This window comes from Maylandia zebra, linkage group LG1 (genome assembly GCF_041146795.1).
Source record: "Maylandia zebra isolate NMK-2024a linkage group LG1, Mzebra_GT3a, whole genome shotgun sequence".
Taxonomy (NCBI): Eukaryota; Metazoa; Chordata; class Actinopteri; order Cichliformes; family Cichlidae; genus Maylandia; species Maylandia zebra.
The window spans coordinates 20,788,180-20,804,682 of NC_135167.1; the positions used below are offsets into that span (position 1 = coordinate 20,788,180).

The following is a 16,503-nucleotide window of genomic DNA, read 5'->3' on the forward strand; positions in this document are numbered from 1 at the left end:
TTATAGTAAATGAAAAAATAAAATCAGTCAGCACCACACTGGGTTCAAATTGTAAGAAAACACTGTTACAATTACCGAAAATGTTCTTGTAGCTCATTGCACAGACTGTCCTGTAATTATTAAACAGAAAATAAAATCAAATAAAAATTCTTGTTAATTGACAGAATATGTCCTTTTCCCCCTTTGTACTCTAAAACCACCATTAAAATGACAGATTTCTATGAAAAAATGGAAATTTCTGTCATTGAAGTCCAAAATTCAGGCTGTCGAGCAGGCCATATTAGAGGCCAATTCTGGCCCCCGGGCCTTATGTTGGACACCTCTTTATGACAGGAAATGAAAAACTAGGAAGGCAGATCACTGCGCAATGTAACTGAGATATAAAGATATTGCTTAAAGCTAAGTGTTATTACAAGTGAATGAAAGGTACCAAACCTGCTGCTTTCTTTTCTCTGTAACTAGCTGCCTTCCAAGCCCAGCAGTCAGTCCCTTCACTTGCCTGCTCCGAGCGACAGGAAAAGCCATCGGATGTCGCAGCTGACCAAACGCTACAGCCACGACGAAATGCTGCTTCTCCCCCAGATTGGTGTATCGCCCTCACCTTGCGGCCTGCTGGATGATAGCCTCTGTAGCACAACCGATACCCTGCCCTCACACAGGCACTGGAGGATCCCCAAGGTACACACTGCGAAATTGTACAAAAACACCTACACTAAGTCCTCGCAGAGCTCCGACCGTGTTCACTCTGTGTTCCCGCTTCACAGGCCATCTCAGGTTTCAGTCAGAGTCAGTGGAGCTCTGGATCACTTGTAATTCCACAGTTTGGAATAGATGTTTTAAGATAGAGTGCCTTGGTGCGTGTAATCACTGTTTAAATTTGCCTTTTTCTCAAGAACTCCCCTTAATGCCTTTCTGTTGTATTTGTCTGCACCCTTTAACACACATGTACTGTATTTCACACTGTTAGCTTTGGCCGTGCACATCTCTGCTTCCTATACTTAGGCTCAAGAGAAACAAAACCTTAAGTTCCTGATAGAATTTCCTCCTTCCTCCGTCTACAGCTGGTCCAGAGGATCAACTCCATTTACTGCACTAAACGTGGGAAGAAGAGGTTGAAGAAGCTTTCCATGTCCAATGTTGAGACTGCATCTCTGAGAGGTATTGCTTCTCTATATTCCCCTTCATCTTCTGGCCAGATAAGCGAGTAAATATTTGTATCTCAGCCACCCACGTAGCGTTCCCTCTGTGTCCCTTTTGTGACATAAACACATGTTTGTGAAGAAGCACCCTGACCCATAAAGACCCCTTTTCTCTGTGTGTCTCCAGACGACAACAGCGAGAGCGAGAGCGACTCGGACGACAGGTTCAAAGGTTAGCGAGCGCACATTTTTCAGATACCTTCTGTTTAATTGACTGACCTGCTGTAGCCTCAGATTTCATTCTCTACAAAAAACTGACAATTTTGCGTGTATTATGTTTCTCAGCTCACACCCAGAGGTTATTAAAGTTACAGTCCATCCTGCGACGAGCCCCGAGCTATCGAACGCTGGAGCTGCAGCTCATCGAGTGGCAGGAGAGAGAACTCTTTGAGTACTTTGTGGTTGTTTCTCTGAAAAAGAAACCCACCAAGAACTCCTACTCCCCAGAGGTCACCTACCAATTCCCCAAGGTAAAAGCCACAACTGGGTCCTGCTGCTGGTCACCTCTGACAACTTTTACGTGGGGCGTAGCAAGAACGCAGAGAGTGCAAATTGCTTTGAAACAAAGCAAACAAGCAAAGAAATTGAAAAAAAAATCAAGTCTATCGTGTCAGTGACCATAAAATTCCTTAACCGACGTCACTAGGTTTTTAGAAATCACAAACTGTGCACAGATATGTCACCACTGAATGGTTTCCAAAGCATAAATAGTTCAGAACCTCCTGAGTGTTATTATTACGTGACTTATAAAAGCAGTTACTGCAATGATATTATTCTTACTATTAAAAGATCTTGTAGAGGGTTTCTAAAATTTCCCCCCATTTTGAGCCTTGAAACACTTTTTTCACATTTGACCCTGCAGGCTGTTTGAAGTTGTGCGGGTTATTACAGCTTATAAATTAAAGCCCTGTAGGTCTGTTTATAATTTAAAATAACCAGGATCCATTCATGCCACAGGAAAAACCCTGAAAGAGCATTTCTCTAATTACTTCTCAGCTGACGTGTACACTGGGAGAAGTTAATCTCACACGGCCAGAGAGCACTCTCTGTGTAGTTGAATTAGAGAGGACATGAGGGAGTTTAACCTTGAACAGGAGAAAAGTTAGTCTGGTCATTTGTAGGTCATCCATGGGGGATGTTAATAAAGGATGACAGAGTTATGTGAAGGAGGATGAGCTGACTGGAATACTCTCCTCACCTCACAGCTGGATAGGCCCACCAAGCAGATGAGGGAGGCAGAACAGAGGCTCAAAGCCATTCCCCAGTTCTGTTTCCCAGATGCCAAAGACTGGAGTCCGGTCTCAGAGTACAGCAGGTACGTCCAGCAGTCTTCCACACAGTGTCAAATTCCTTTCCTTTCCTGTCTGTTGGGCAACAGAAAAAACAGAAACTATAGAAATTTCACATCCACCTCACCCTCTAAGGCGAGGTTTAGGTTTTCCTCTGCTGAATACCTCAGCTTCTGAAATGACGTCTCATGCATGTTAAAAGTTTTTCCATTTGGCTCCGTTCTCTAAAAGGTGGATTTTTACTAAACCCAAAGCCACAGTGGACGTTATAACTGATAATAAATGATACTGTACTTTATTTAATCAACAACAATATAATAATGATGATAATCTTTCACACACCTCCACCCTTTTATCTGTGCACTCCACCTGCTGCACCGTTTGAATGTATAACCATGCCAGGCCCAATACAATCATGCTCTGTTTTATCACAAGTATCTGCCGTTGTGTTCACGACTCTGTGTCTTTGCGTTGCTCCTCATGTGCATATATTTGTTTTTGGCCTCAGCGAGACCTTCTCCTTCATGTTGACTGGGGAGGACGGCAGCAGGAGGTTTGGGTACTGCAGGCGCCTGCTGGTAAGCCGCTGTTCATCTCCCTGTTCGCACCCCGCTGAGCCCCTGTTTGTTGTGACAGACGCTTTTATTTGAACACTCGGTGTAGTTTCCTGTGGCGCTGCTGATGTGACCGTGTGCTTTGTCCGAAAAGGAAAGAAATCGCTAAGAATAATAATGTCAAAAATAAAACATGAAAAACTAAACAGGGTGTGAAACGCTTGAAAAAATAGATGCGGACAAAGATTATCGCACTTACTGTTACAGCAGCTGAGCAGCATGTGTGTGTGCCCAGTAAATACTTTAAATAGTGTTAGCAGAGCAACAAACACCCAAACTACACAGGTGAGATTTCAGTGGCTACAAAATACAGTAATTGAATAAGTATATGTTTAATGAAATGTGTAGCTCTGTTGCATTTTAAATTGAATACACTTGGGAAGAAATATTGCCTTAAAAGATAGAACGCAGTCATAAAAAGCCCATGAAAATGTTGTAAAATATAATAATTGAAGATAAAAACCCAGTTAGAATAGAATAGAATAGAATTCAACTTTATTGTCATTGCACATGCACAGGAACAGAGCAACGAAATGCAGTTTGCATCCATCCAGAAGTGCTTTAGTGATATAGATATATTACAATATATATTAGCAATAGTATAGATATGTAAGTATATTACAGAAATGGGTCTATTCAATTCAATGAGTCTAGGACTGACTCATTGAATTTAACAACGGTTTCTCGAGCGAGGCAAGACAAAAAGAAACCATGAAAAATCCAAACATTGTCATTCTGGAGCATTTCCTCTCCGTAATTAGGCTGGCGAATGCTTTGAAGTGTTTCGTTGAGCCTCCCATTTAGCTTGCGGGTGGAGAGCATGACTGTGTGGGATTCTGCTAATGTGCTGGCGATTTTTGTTTGCCTTTAAAAACGAAAGGGAAAAAAAGCGTGCACGCAGCATGCACGGTCTCAGACGCTTACCAGGAGCGTGTGTGCTGTTTAGATTTCTTGGTAAATTTTAGATCAGCAAAGTGTTTTCTTATGCATGATCCGCTTTGTTGATCTGAGATTGTTTTTGATGGAAGCAGGTTTTAATGACGGTTGACAGAGACAGATAGGGAGATGGGGAAGAGAGGTGAGCTGCTCTCCTCCAGTAATTTTGTTTCCTCCCCGCTGTCTGTCCAGCAGTTGGCAGCAGGCGAGCATTCCTGAGGACTTGAATCAAGCTCCACATAGTTGATTTAATCATCCATTTGGAAAGGCAGAGGAGAAACTAGAGGAGAAAATTGTATTCCTAATATGGACAAGTGGATTCGTCTGTGTGGCCTGTGTTCATTTGTGTCCGTGTTTTTAAGTGTCTGTGCCCCCGGTGTTTCTATTTGAGCGCACAGAGGACAGCAGATAGGATCAGACAGAGCAGATAAACCACCTATGTTTATCCGCATGAAAGACTTTCACCTCAGATGACAGATTGAGTCAAAGACTTCACATACAACATTTAAGCAACTTATCTTCACGTTATCATCCGTGTAGTTTTATGGTCCCTTTATGTATTTGTAATTATATACAGTAGTGTTTGGAAGTCTTGAATCGCCCCTTGTTGGATTACTCTTCAATAACGTAGAGGTTCTTACTCAGGGGAGGCCAATCGTGACTGATTATGTTAAGTCGTGTGTTTTTCTATCCAGGTATGCAGCGTGTTTAGGATCATTGCTTGACAGATCAAAATCTGATGGTACTTTTCTGTCCTTTTGTAATTAATTCCAGCAACACCGCTGGCTGAAGTGCAGCCCAAAACCATGACAGAGCCACGGCTGCTTTTTAAATTTAGTTATTTTTGGCGTGAACAAATGTTTTTGTGTTTTTGTGACAGGCTGCAAGTAACAAAATGTCTAAAGTTGATTCTTTGTTTTCTATGATGTGAGGACACAACACTGGTGCATCCCTTGAGTTTAGGTTCCTTGTTTATGCGTGAATGATTCATAGGTCAGTGTTAAGTGTCTTAACAAGCAAAAACAAATATTCCTGTGAAGATCATCAGGACTGGGCTCAAAACAGCCAAGAAACCCTCAAGAACTATTGCTCAAGACCACTTTAAAAAATGTGTTTCCTTGGAAGTAAAATATAAAGAAAAGAGGTGTCACTCCAGACTTTTGGACAGCACTGGGTATAGGGCTACCTTGCTAAGCCCTTTCTTCAAGTGCATTTATAGTTATCATTTTTTTAAAGGATATCTCTGAATGGGTCTCTTCTGGTAAAGAGTTTATTCTTTTTTCTCTTGCAGCCGACTGGGAAAGGACCTCGCCTTCCTGAGGTGTACTGTGTCATCAGCAGGCTGGGCTGTTTTGACTTGTTCTCTACAGTGAGTTCAGTCTTGTCCTCTAGCCACACACACAGTAAATGCACACACACACACACACACACACACACACACACACACACACACACACACACACACACACACACACACACACACACACACACACACACACACAAAGCCAAATTTCTGCATGCGGTGCTGTAGCTGTGGTTAACCTGTCTCATAGCTGAAGGAAATGACTTTCAGCAGACCTTGTGCCGAACGCTTGTTTGTCAGTAAGGCTTGTTTCAGCTTCTTTTCCTTTTTTTGTAACCCTCTGATTTCTCAGAGTAATTGTTTCTCTTGCTTTTTTCTCACTGGTGCTAACGCAGAACAGAGCAGTCACTCTGTGTGACTCTTTCAGCCTTATCTGATTCCTTTATTATTTCAACCCAGACTGTTGAATGTTTTAAGGATATGGTGCATATATATATAGTTGCCCAATGAGACTGCAGTAACTGAGTAAAAGTAGAATAACTTCCCCATATTGATGAAGTATTCACACACTATCAGTATGGGTGTGTGCCTTTAATTTGTACTGGTGTTTACTTACTAGAGCCAAACTTTAACTAGTTTTGGATCCTGTGATATTTAAGCACCCTTAGCAGATGCCCAAAGAGAGCAAGAGAATGCCTGCGATGTTTCAAATGTAAATTAGATTTATTAAAAAAAAAGTTATCATGATAAAGAAGGAGGTCAGTGTTTGCTTTCAGAGGAAGCTGTATGTGTGTGAAGAGAGAGCAACAGGGTTGGTATCATATGACCTCCAAAATGAGCGATTCCCCAATCAACTTTCCAGACAGGAGGCAGCTTGGACCAAAACAGGCAGACAGGCACACTGGGTGGAATTTTCCTCACACAAAGGCATGGAAATAGATGCCTTTGCTATTTTTCAAAACAGAAAATGAGAGCTAGACAACCATGAGCGCTTAAAGCCACAACAGTATGTTTCCATTAATTGTCAACATCCTCTTTTCAGATCCTGGATGAGGTAGAGAGACGGAGAGGCATCTCAGCAGCTCTGGTCTATCCCTTCATGAGGAGTCTGATGGAGTCCCCCTTTCCCGCTCCAGGGAAGATTATCAAAGTAAAAACCTTCCTTCCCGGTGCAGGAAATGAGGTCAGAGCTACAGGCACAGGCACAACAAAACACAACTGCTTTTTGTTTACGACCGTTAGCTCAGTACACTTTGGCAAAGTGCACTCAGTAAATCAGACTCACGCTTTCTGTGATCACTCAGGTCATTGAGTTGAGGCGGCCCACCGATTCCCGACTGGAGCACGTGGACTTTGAAAGTCTGTTCAAGTGTCTCAGCGTGCGGCAGGTGATTCGCGTCTTTGCCTCGCTGCTGCTGGAGCGGAGAGTCATCTTCGTGGCTGATAAACTCAGGTAAGTGTTCGAGTTAAAGAATTGGTCTGCAAAGTTGACCTGTGCAACCATATGTGCATACTTTATATTTGCATATACAAAAAGTATCTCATTGGATGGGTAATTTCAGACATTTTGTTTCTTTCCCAGTAGAATTTGTTTCAAATTCTCCTGGAAATTTTTTAAAAACAACACCAAAATTTCAGATTTCAGCCTCAAGACTCAGACTTCATCCTTCATTTTCTATATAGATGCATCTCTCTAGTGTAGCGGTTAACACGTTTGCCTCACACACACAAACATGATCCCTGGTTTGAGACCAGACACAAAGTTCTGATGAAAAATGAGGGAGCTGCTGAAAGACGTTTTACTTATACTGTGATTATATTGGCAACTGAAATGGGAACACACTTGTGTTCTTTCAGTGTGGGCTATAACAGGCATTTTCCCTCTGTGCCTTTACAAAAGGCTGTATATAAAAGAAAGAGTGCCTTAAACAAACAGCCGTCTGGGTACATTGAAATCTGTGGGAAAAGACAAGTCAGCTCCTGTGCTTCGTGACCTCAGCAAAAAGTGTTCCTGAGTTTATGGTCTAGTTTCAAATCTTTTTTTTATACTTATTTTCCCAGTTGTGTTAGATTTATTAAAGTGGCTCAAGATGGACATGTGCATGGAGGGATAGTGGATATATTGGAAAAAGGATGGAGCTGCCAGCCAGAAGGGAAAGAGGAACAATACAGAGGAGGTTCATGGATGTAATGAAGGAGGACATGCAGATGGTTGGTGTGACAGAGAGGGATGCTAGGGACAAATCATCCACTGTGGCGACTCATAAAGGGGAGCAGCCGAAAGGAAAAAAGTTTGGCCTAAGAGGCCCTGACAGACTGGTTTGGTTTTCCTTGCCTCCTTGCCATCTCAAATCAAAAAGTAGTTTAAGGATAGTTGGAAAGAAGCTTGCGTTCCTGAGTGCAGCGCACAACAAGAGATCACTTACATCAGCCGCGTGACCACTCAGTAAGCTGTGAATCTATATTAAATTAAATTCTCAATTTGTTCCAATCTGTGCGATGACACATCACACTCACTCTGAAGAGGAACTTGCAGGATAAGTGCCGTTTAGTGTCCAATCTGTTGTATCTAGAAAATTTCAGGGCTGCCTTAGTCTCATGCGGCCTATTGGAATCCCTCTTCTAAACACAGAGACGTGTAATAGCAGGGTTATGCTGTGGATTTGCCAACTGAAGCCTGACAGATGCACGTGTAACAGTTTCACTCTGATGTCTGATGTTTGGTAAGTATAAGAAAAAGTCAAGCAGGAGTGGAGTTTTGATATCAGAGGTGTAACGGGTCGCTTTCAAAGGAGAGGTAAAATGTGAAGTCTCCAAGGACTCAGTGTCCTCTTCTTACACAAAAGAGAGGGGTACTTTAAGAGCATTGGAGTCAAGGGTGGAGTGGGAGGAGATTTGAGTGGAGAAGTAATCTCTTCATGTATCAGAGCCCAGTTTAAACAAACATCAGTGGGGGCAGTGACTGCGAGGGGAAGGAATGCACTTCCTGTGTGTGCAACTCTGCCCTCTGTGATCTGTGGCTCAACTGTCACCATTTGACTTACGATGTCACGTTCACTCCCTACGTACAAGTGACCTCGCGCTCTGCGTCCCCGGAGAAAATTTGTCTGAGCTGCTCATTAGCGGAGCTGATAGCATCGAGGAGTCATAGGGTGGGAATCACAAAGTGACTCGAGATAGAGTATTATTATGATATGTTAGCAAATAGCAGTCAATGTTGATAGATCTTTGTAATATCTAGCTCAAGTGATAAACAAAGCATACTGATGGTTTCCAGAGAATAGAGTCTTATACCTTCTGGTGATCCTCAGACATTTCCAAACATCAAGTTTACATTTATAATTTTTGACAACTCTTAGATGGATTGTCATGAACTTTTGTGAAGCTGCTCTTGTCCCCTCAGGGTTATTTGAACTTTGGTGACCAGGTGTCTTTTTATTTACCACCATCTAAAGGTTAAATTTCCAGATTTCTTCTTGTTTTTCTTTTTGCACGTTTCTCACACTTACATGTTTCAGTTCATTAGACAAAGTTTAATATCAGTCAGCAATAACCAGATAAATACAAAATGCAGTTTTTAAATGATGATTGAATTTATTAATGGAAAAAAGCTATCCAAAACTACCTGGCCCTATATGTAAACGTAATTACCCTACTAACTGGTTGCGCCACCTTTGGCAGCAAGAACTGCAGTCAAGCAATTGCAATAACTGGCAATGAGTTTTACACACTGCTGTGGAGAAATTTTGGCCCACTCTTTTTTTGCACAATTGTTGTAATTCAGCCACATTGGAGGGATTTTGAGCATGAACGGCTTGTTTAAGGTCATACCGAAGCATGTAAATCCTAATAAATTCCGGGTTTTGGAGTGACCACTCCAAAACCTTTGTTGGTTTTGTTTTGAGTTTTTTTGGACCCTTTCAGAGGTAAACTTGCTGGTGTGTTTTAGATTATTGTTCTGCATAAACTGAGTGTGCTTGATCTTCAAAATACAAACTGATGGCCGGACATTCTGCTTCAGGATTTTCTGGTAGAGCGCAGAATTCATGGTTCCATTAATAATGGAAAGTCGTCCAGGTCCTGAAGCAGGAAAGCGACTCCATCAAACTACCACCACCATGTTTGACTGTTGGTATGATCATCTTTTTATCAAGTGCTGTTGGTTTTACAGCAGATGTAATGCAACTCAAGATCATCGAGGATGATCCAGAGGATTTTTTTTGAGACAAGTCTTTGTGTTCTTTTCGGTCAGCAGTGGTTTTCACCTGGGAACTCTCTCATAGATGCCATTTTTGTCCAGTCTCTTTCTTATTGTTGAATCATGAACTCTGACCTTAACTGAAGCAAGTGAGGCCTGCAGTTCTTTAGATGTTCCTCTGGTTCTTTTGTGACCTCCAGGATGACTCGTCAATGCGTTCTTGGACTAACTTCAGTAGGACAGCCACTCCTGGGAAGGTTCATCTCTGTTCCAAGTTTTCTCCATTTGTGGATAATGGCTCTCACTGTGATTCGTTGGAAATCCCTTTTGTCTGATTTATTGCTTTTTGAGATCTTTTAGCTGCCTAAAGGATCTCTCAGTTATCAAGCCTGGATAAGGCAAGTGAAATTTAACTCAAACAAGAATGCAAAAAACTAAGAAATCAGAAAGGGGGCAAAAACTTTTATGACACTGTACCTAATTATTAAAAGCTCCGAAATATAAACTGAAGTATAATACCCACTTCAGATTTATTCCCAAATTTAAATAACTGAGAAGCAGAAGGTCATTTAAAATGTAAAGAAAGGAGACATAAAACTTACACAAAACAAAAATAACATACACAACGTTTAATAAGGCAGCGTTCTCGACAGATTCCTCTTAATGTTTGATCTGCTCAAACCAGTCCATGTTTAATGTCTATGGTTTTATGCATGTGTATATGCAGTGCTCCAGTCTTTTTATTTAATTTTAAAACATGATCTCTGTGCAGCTTTAATGACTCATGTGATAAAAGAGCTACACCCTCTCCGTCTCTGGCACATAATCCATAGCAGACCGTGATATATGTTTCTTTCCCCTCAAATGTATACCCAAGACACGAAGGAACCGAGAGGAAAAGCTATTTTAGGCAATAGCTGCGTTCAATCAAGTCTTGTAAAAATGAACCGAGAGCTTTGCTGCTATTTCCAGAAATTTTGCTCCTTCTACACAAAAGTCTGAAAAGACAAAGTCATTCACCCTCTGATGCCTGTAAAAACTAGTTGGATGTCTAATCACAGACACTCAGCATTAGCTGTGCTGCTCTGTAATTGCTTTACTCAAGTGACCTGCAGATGTTGAATGAATTTTGTCAGTCCTGCAGGCTTATGTAAACAGTCACTGTCAGCCCTCAGGGTAGAGCTGAGAACGGTTACCAAATTAAATGTCTGGATTTATTGTTAAACATAAGCAGAGAAATACTCCTGCTGTATATTAGATTACAGATATTAATAATATGGTAATATGATTCTGTGCAGCTGCGCATAAATATATTTAATTAAAATAACTAACAATGCATTTTTGTGCAAATGAAAAAATTACATTAAACCTGCAATTTTTTAATGGCCAGTTTTTAGATACACCAGGCACAAATTTCTCTCCATGCACTGATAATAAACATGAGGGCAAATTCCAAATCGTACTTGTATCATTTTAATTTGATTTGTCACTTTATACACTTATCAGTGTATGTCTGAAAGAGCTGCGTAAGAGTAATTGAGCAGGCAGCGAAGAAGAAAAAAGAATTTAATGAAATATGAGAAGTCTGGCTTTTAGAGAAAACAGTGAAAAGAGGAGGGAACTGTGAAGGGAAACAAAACAATAGCTGAAAGCCTTTCTCACAGCCATGGTGAATTAATCAAGCTCACTTTTCTGTGGTGCAGCAGGCTGTTTGTGTTTCTGCATAGAGCCGTTCCTGTGTCCTCTTACAGTGAAACTACACGATTGAAAAAAATATTAAAAAATCACGTATGAGGTGTCGTGTTTTTGGTTTTGCACTAAATTGCCTGAAAGTGAACTGCAGCCGTGGAGCTTGCCAACATGTTTTGCAGCTGCAGATCTGCAATATTATGATCAATGTGGTGACTGTAGCGCTCAGACAGGTAGAATTATTGCTGTTGCTGTAGGCATTTTCAAATCAGCAGGTACTGCAGCGTGCTTGTTTCATTTAGTCCACGGTTGCTCTCAGACGCTTTCTCTGGCATGTTCTGCAGAGCTGGTACAAAGCCAAAACCACTTTTAGCAACTCATACGCTTTCCCATGTGGTATTCAACTCATCAACGCACTGTAAATATGTGAAATGTTTCAGTGGAGAAAGATGTGGCTATTACATGAGTCTGACCAGCTGATTTTTACATCAGTGAGCATATGTAACGGAAGACACCTGCACACTTACATTTGCTCTCCAGACAGCCTTGATTAAACTCGGATGTTATTGTGGTTTTAATAAGAACATGTATGGAGTTTTCCATCAGGGGGCCATTTCTCAGTGTAAAATAGTTTGTGCTGTTTGACTGAGACTGTGGCTGGAGACCCTTGTGCACAGGAAGTGAGGGAAAACCATTTGTGGGGCTAAAGGAGCAAGCAGAGAACATTCTGCTAAAAGGATAAAAATACACCACTGGGAGCTTTCCCTTGCTATACAGTTCTGCATGTACTCTGTTGCGACTTCGTGTGACTTCTAGGTGTTATTAGGGGCTTTGAAGGAGGCCTAACACTGAGGAGTGGTTTTGTGGATCAGCTGGCAAGTGACAGCTGTGGTTTGGTCTTCTACAGACCTGTCTGTGGAATTCATCTTGCCAAACCGTCCTAAGACTGGTTGATACAACACAGAGCTGCAAAGCATGTGATGATACAGCCTTGCCTCTCTTTTTCTTGAATACTGAAGTTTATCCTACTCTTCTTCTGGGCTTCACATACTAAGCCTCCCGATCCCATGTTTCCTGGAGTATCTGCCAATTCATCGTCACACACATTAAACCAGGCCCAGCAGACCCATGAGAGCTAATATGTGAGGATTAGCTCCCAAACCTCAACACACAACAGCTCTGAACAGACTTTATCTCTGTTGAACTCTCGGGATCTTTTTTTTCTCTTCTTTTCTTGAGAGTGGCATCATAAATTGAAACATAGATGTATTCCATCAAATTAAATGAGTCAAATTAATTTCTGTGGTGTAGTTTTTATTAGTAAAAAGGTATAGACCCTGTGCACAAGAAAATGCTAACTTCCTGGTTTGAGACCGGATGTGGGGTTATACATTTCCGGTATTTTTTATTAATCCTTTATTTATCCAGGTAAAAAATCTCATTGAGATTAAAAATCTCATTTCCAAGAGAGACCTGGCATCATAGCAACAAAAGTCACATACCACATAGGTATATAACATTTAAAACAAATACAATATCCCATACAAACATGTGTAAAATATACAATAACAGATCAAATTAAGAGTACATTTAAAAACAATCAGCAAGTAGCTTTACTTTGCGGTCAATCGCTACTGCGAAGACATACTCCAAAATCATGTCCAAAACTCGAAAACGGAAAGATCGCGTTAAGTTACAAAGAGCAGAAGGTGGAAACACTCACCACTGTTGTGTCATAAAAAATCTAATGATCAATTTTGACGTTTAAAGAGTTTAGATCGATCAATTGTTTACATCACTCAACACAAGCAGAACTGCATTACAGAATCAGAAGACACATCGTCCACATTCAGAAGCACATCTCTGTATAGTGACAGTTCTTATGATTTAAACAGGCAAATGTTCAGCATTCAAACTACAGGTGAAGAATAGTCAAGCCAGATGTTTCCCATTATGTTGATATCAGGTAGTGAAGTACACACCTACACAGCATGTTAACAAACCGTGAAAAAAAGCAAAAAATGAAAAATTGCTGAACGATTGCTGGTAACGGTTTCTATACATTAGTATTTACGAAGGGTATGTTGTGACTTACCTTCAAAATTACAGCAGTACTGTATGTCCACGATGTCCACGAAACGTTTTGCACCGTCAAAAAATAAAATTGGCTACTTGATTTCACCTATCGCTGGTTATTTTTAGAACATAACACCCGCGATAAACGAGGGACCGGTATTTACAGATACTGAGAAATATAACATTTGAATCCCTTTTCTCTTTTGCTCTGAGGCGCGGGGGAAAAAATATCGACAAGTCGATGAACATCATTTACAGATATATTGGGTAAATGCCCAAGACATCTATAGAAATGTAAATCGCCGCTTGATTCATTCACTTGCTTAACTTGTTTTGGACAGTAAACAGGGTGCGAATAGGACACCGGAAACAAAGCTCCCCACAGGGGTTTCCGCACCGGAAGTAGCATGTGCTAACGTGCACGTAGTCTATTAAACTATGGAAATTCATGTATATTTACATATGTTTACGTCAGCAAGTTTATTGACACACACTTTGTTGCTTTGGGTGTCATTGAATGGCAAAAACCGATTTTTTTTGTGCTCTTGTATCTACGTTAGGGTAACTCATGTAATTTCTAACATGTTCTCAATAATGCTAAATGCTAACCTATGCCTTCTTACTTTGTACATAGGCTGCATATAAAAGCTGGACATGCCTACTGTGATGTCACCCACGTGCTTTTGGACTTTAATAAAGGGTGGAAGTTATCAGCAAAGCAAGCTAGCAAGCATGGTTAGGCCTCAGTCACACAGGCCTAGAGACTGGGTAACCACCATATGGTAACGATCAGTCACGACAGAAAAAACAAGTGTGTCACGGTAAAATAGACCCCCTTTTACACAGGCCTACAGAGTGGTCGGTTTGCCTAGCAACCAGTGAAGTGTGTATTCTGTCACTGGTTGGTGAGTGGTTTCTGAAGGTTTCTGGGAATCGCAGAGAGGGCCATGGTACTTTAGTGAAAAACCTCCTTGCAGTTACCTCGGTCACTAGCAGACTGCCCTTATTGCAGTTTGCATGGTAGATGCCAAATTGTCCGCAAACACTTGGAAACTATTTTCAAGCAAGAGTTAAACTGAATAGTGTTACGCAAAACAGAAACGGTTAGTGTCCTGAGGGTGGTCAAGGCAAATTGTTTGCAACCAAATCTACCACAAGGAGGTTTTTGGCACACCATGCTCTTTGTAACCAGTTTCACCTAGACTCAGCCAGCAGCCTCTAGCAGTCACTCACTGTCCGAGGCCTTAGAAAGCTACATCTATAAACTTTAGAGATGCAATGCTAAGACACGGGTACTTACTAGTTAGCGTTAACAGATAAATAAAATACTACAATTTTACTCCTCAAAACTGAAGCACTAAACTTCTTGAATGATCTGGAATGAACACATAGTAGTATTAGTCATGATATTTAATTCAAAATGGTCCAAAAGGCACCTGCAACACAAACACGGACAAGAAGTCCAGTTCAGTGACTCAAATTTGTGAGCGAAGCCTAGCAGGAGTGCTAGAGCTATATCGTCAGAGTATGATTCAAATAGGCTGGACTGTTAACTTTAACAAAGTCCAAATGCAGTACAGTTGTTATGAAGGGGGAAACTATCCACAGAGACCAAAAATATTTTTGTACAAAGCTGTAAAATTGCTTAAGAATGCAGTTTAGTTGGAAATTTTACCACAAGCGTCTGTGACGACTTGTCTCAAGTGGACACTCCAAGAACTGCAGTTTTTTCCACCTCCGACTTGGATTATTTGTCAGTTACTTCATTTTGATTTGTAGGGTTAAATTTCCTAATTAGCACTAGAAAGTACAGAAAGTACATCTGAGACAGAAGTACTGCTAGTTTTATACTTCTGATGGTCACAAACCAAAGAATTTTAATTCATTCAGTGGTTTTGAAAAGATTTCCTCCTCTTCCTGATCTTCCTCCCCTCAACCCCAACCGGTCACAGCAGATGGCTGAGGTTTTTTCCTGTTATAAGGGGGTTTTTCCTTCCCACTATTAACAAGTGGTTGCTCAAAGAGGGTTGTTTGTTTTCTCTCTATTACTGAAAGGTGTTACCTTGACATGACTTTCTGTGATTTGGTGCTACATAAATGAAATTGAATTCAGTGGAATTTCATATTTAGAATAAAGTGGCACTGACCGACTTTGTGGCAATGTTGATGTCATAGCTAAAAAAGCCATATAAAGGCCTATAATCTTATCTGGTACCACCAATTTTGAGTGGCTAAAATCCAGCTTCTGTACTTATCTACACTGTACCAAGGAAAAAATATGGCTTTACTGTTTAACTCAAACTGTTTTATTTTTTACATTCTACTATTCTTTACCAATCAATGTATATGGAGGCCAAAAAGCATTTTTTCTTCTTATTTTATGACCTGCGTATGCCTGAAGCTTTGGTCTAGATCAAACGGGAATGTCCCACTCGTTCTCCAGAGTTGAGTGGCAACCTCTGGTAGTGCGGAGTGTTTTCGTTGCAAGTTCATTTTCTCCCAGGAGTATGCGGTCGGGGAATGAGTGTAATTGATCCTTTTTGGTATCAGTGGTGTGCAGGGCTGTGTGTAGCCTGTGGCGAAGGTTTTCGGAGATCTGTGCCCCATCACTCCCTGTTGGAACTCGTCAAACCCAGGAGACGGGATCTGTTAGGAATTATCAAGCCCACCTCAGGCAAATGGAAATCAGACTGGCCAAAGCAAAGCTGCAAGTGCTTCATGTTGTGAGTGAAATGTAAAAAAAAAAAAAAAGAAAGGTTGAATGCTGTGGTTATTGTAGCCTTTGGGTTTCTCTGATGTAATTTTATTTTACCCTGTCTAGAAAACATTTTAATCTTGTCAATTTGACTCATGGGAAGTTCAGAAAAAAAATCTCTGGCAGACATGTAGCTGGAATGGATATTGTGGAAAAAAAAGCTGTGGGAGTTTGTCAGTTTTCTCTGTATGTTGCTCAGTAAAGTTTCTCTGCGCTGAAACAGACATAGGTCACATAAAAGGGAGGAACTTTTGTTTGCTGTACTGCTGTTGATGAAATGTATATATCTCAGATAACGTGCGTCATATACCATGTTTGATCACTGGTCTCGGTCTTGAGCTATACTGATTTAGTGGTTTGTGTGTGTGTGTGTGTGTGTGTGTGTGTGTGTGTGTGTGTGTGTGTGTGTGAGAGAGAGAGAGAGAGAGAGAGATTGGACCCACA

The 16,503-nt window shown here is 41.0% G+C and overlaps 1 protein-coding gene across 2 annotated transcripts in view; it reads left to right on the top strand.

Moving 5' to 3' along the window:
* Window positions 1-16,503, top strand: part of dennd2b (DENN domain containing 2B) — a 57,423-nt gene that overhangs the window by 35,622 nt on the left and 5,298 nt on the right. For both annotated transcript variants that reach the window (XM_014412439.3, XM_004543174.5), the window contains exons 6-14: window positions 463-678; window positions 1,062-1,158; window positions 1,327-1,371; window positions 1,485-1,669; window positions 2,405-2,514; window positions 2,997-3,066; window positions 5,330-5,407; window positions 6,384-6,524; window positions 6,646-6,794. In XM_014412439.3, the coding sequence (XP_014267925.3) occupies window positions 463-678; window positions 1,062-1,158; window positions 1,327-1,371; window positions 1,485-1,669; window positions 2,405-2,514; window positions 2,997-3,066; window positions 5,330-5,407; window positions 6,384-6,524; window positions 6,646-6,794 (1,091 nt within the window). The remainder of the gene's footprint in view (window positions 1-462; window positions 679-1,061; window positions 1,159-1,326; window positions 1,372-1,484; window positions 1,670-2,404; window positions 2,515-2,996; window positions 3,067-5,329; window positions 5,408-6,383; window positions 6,525-6,645; window positions 6,795-16,503) is intronic.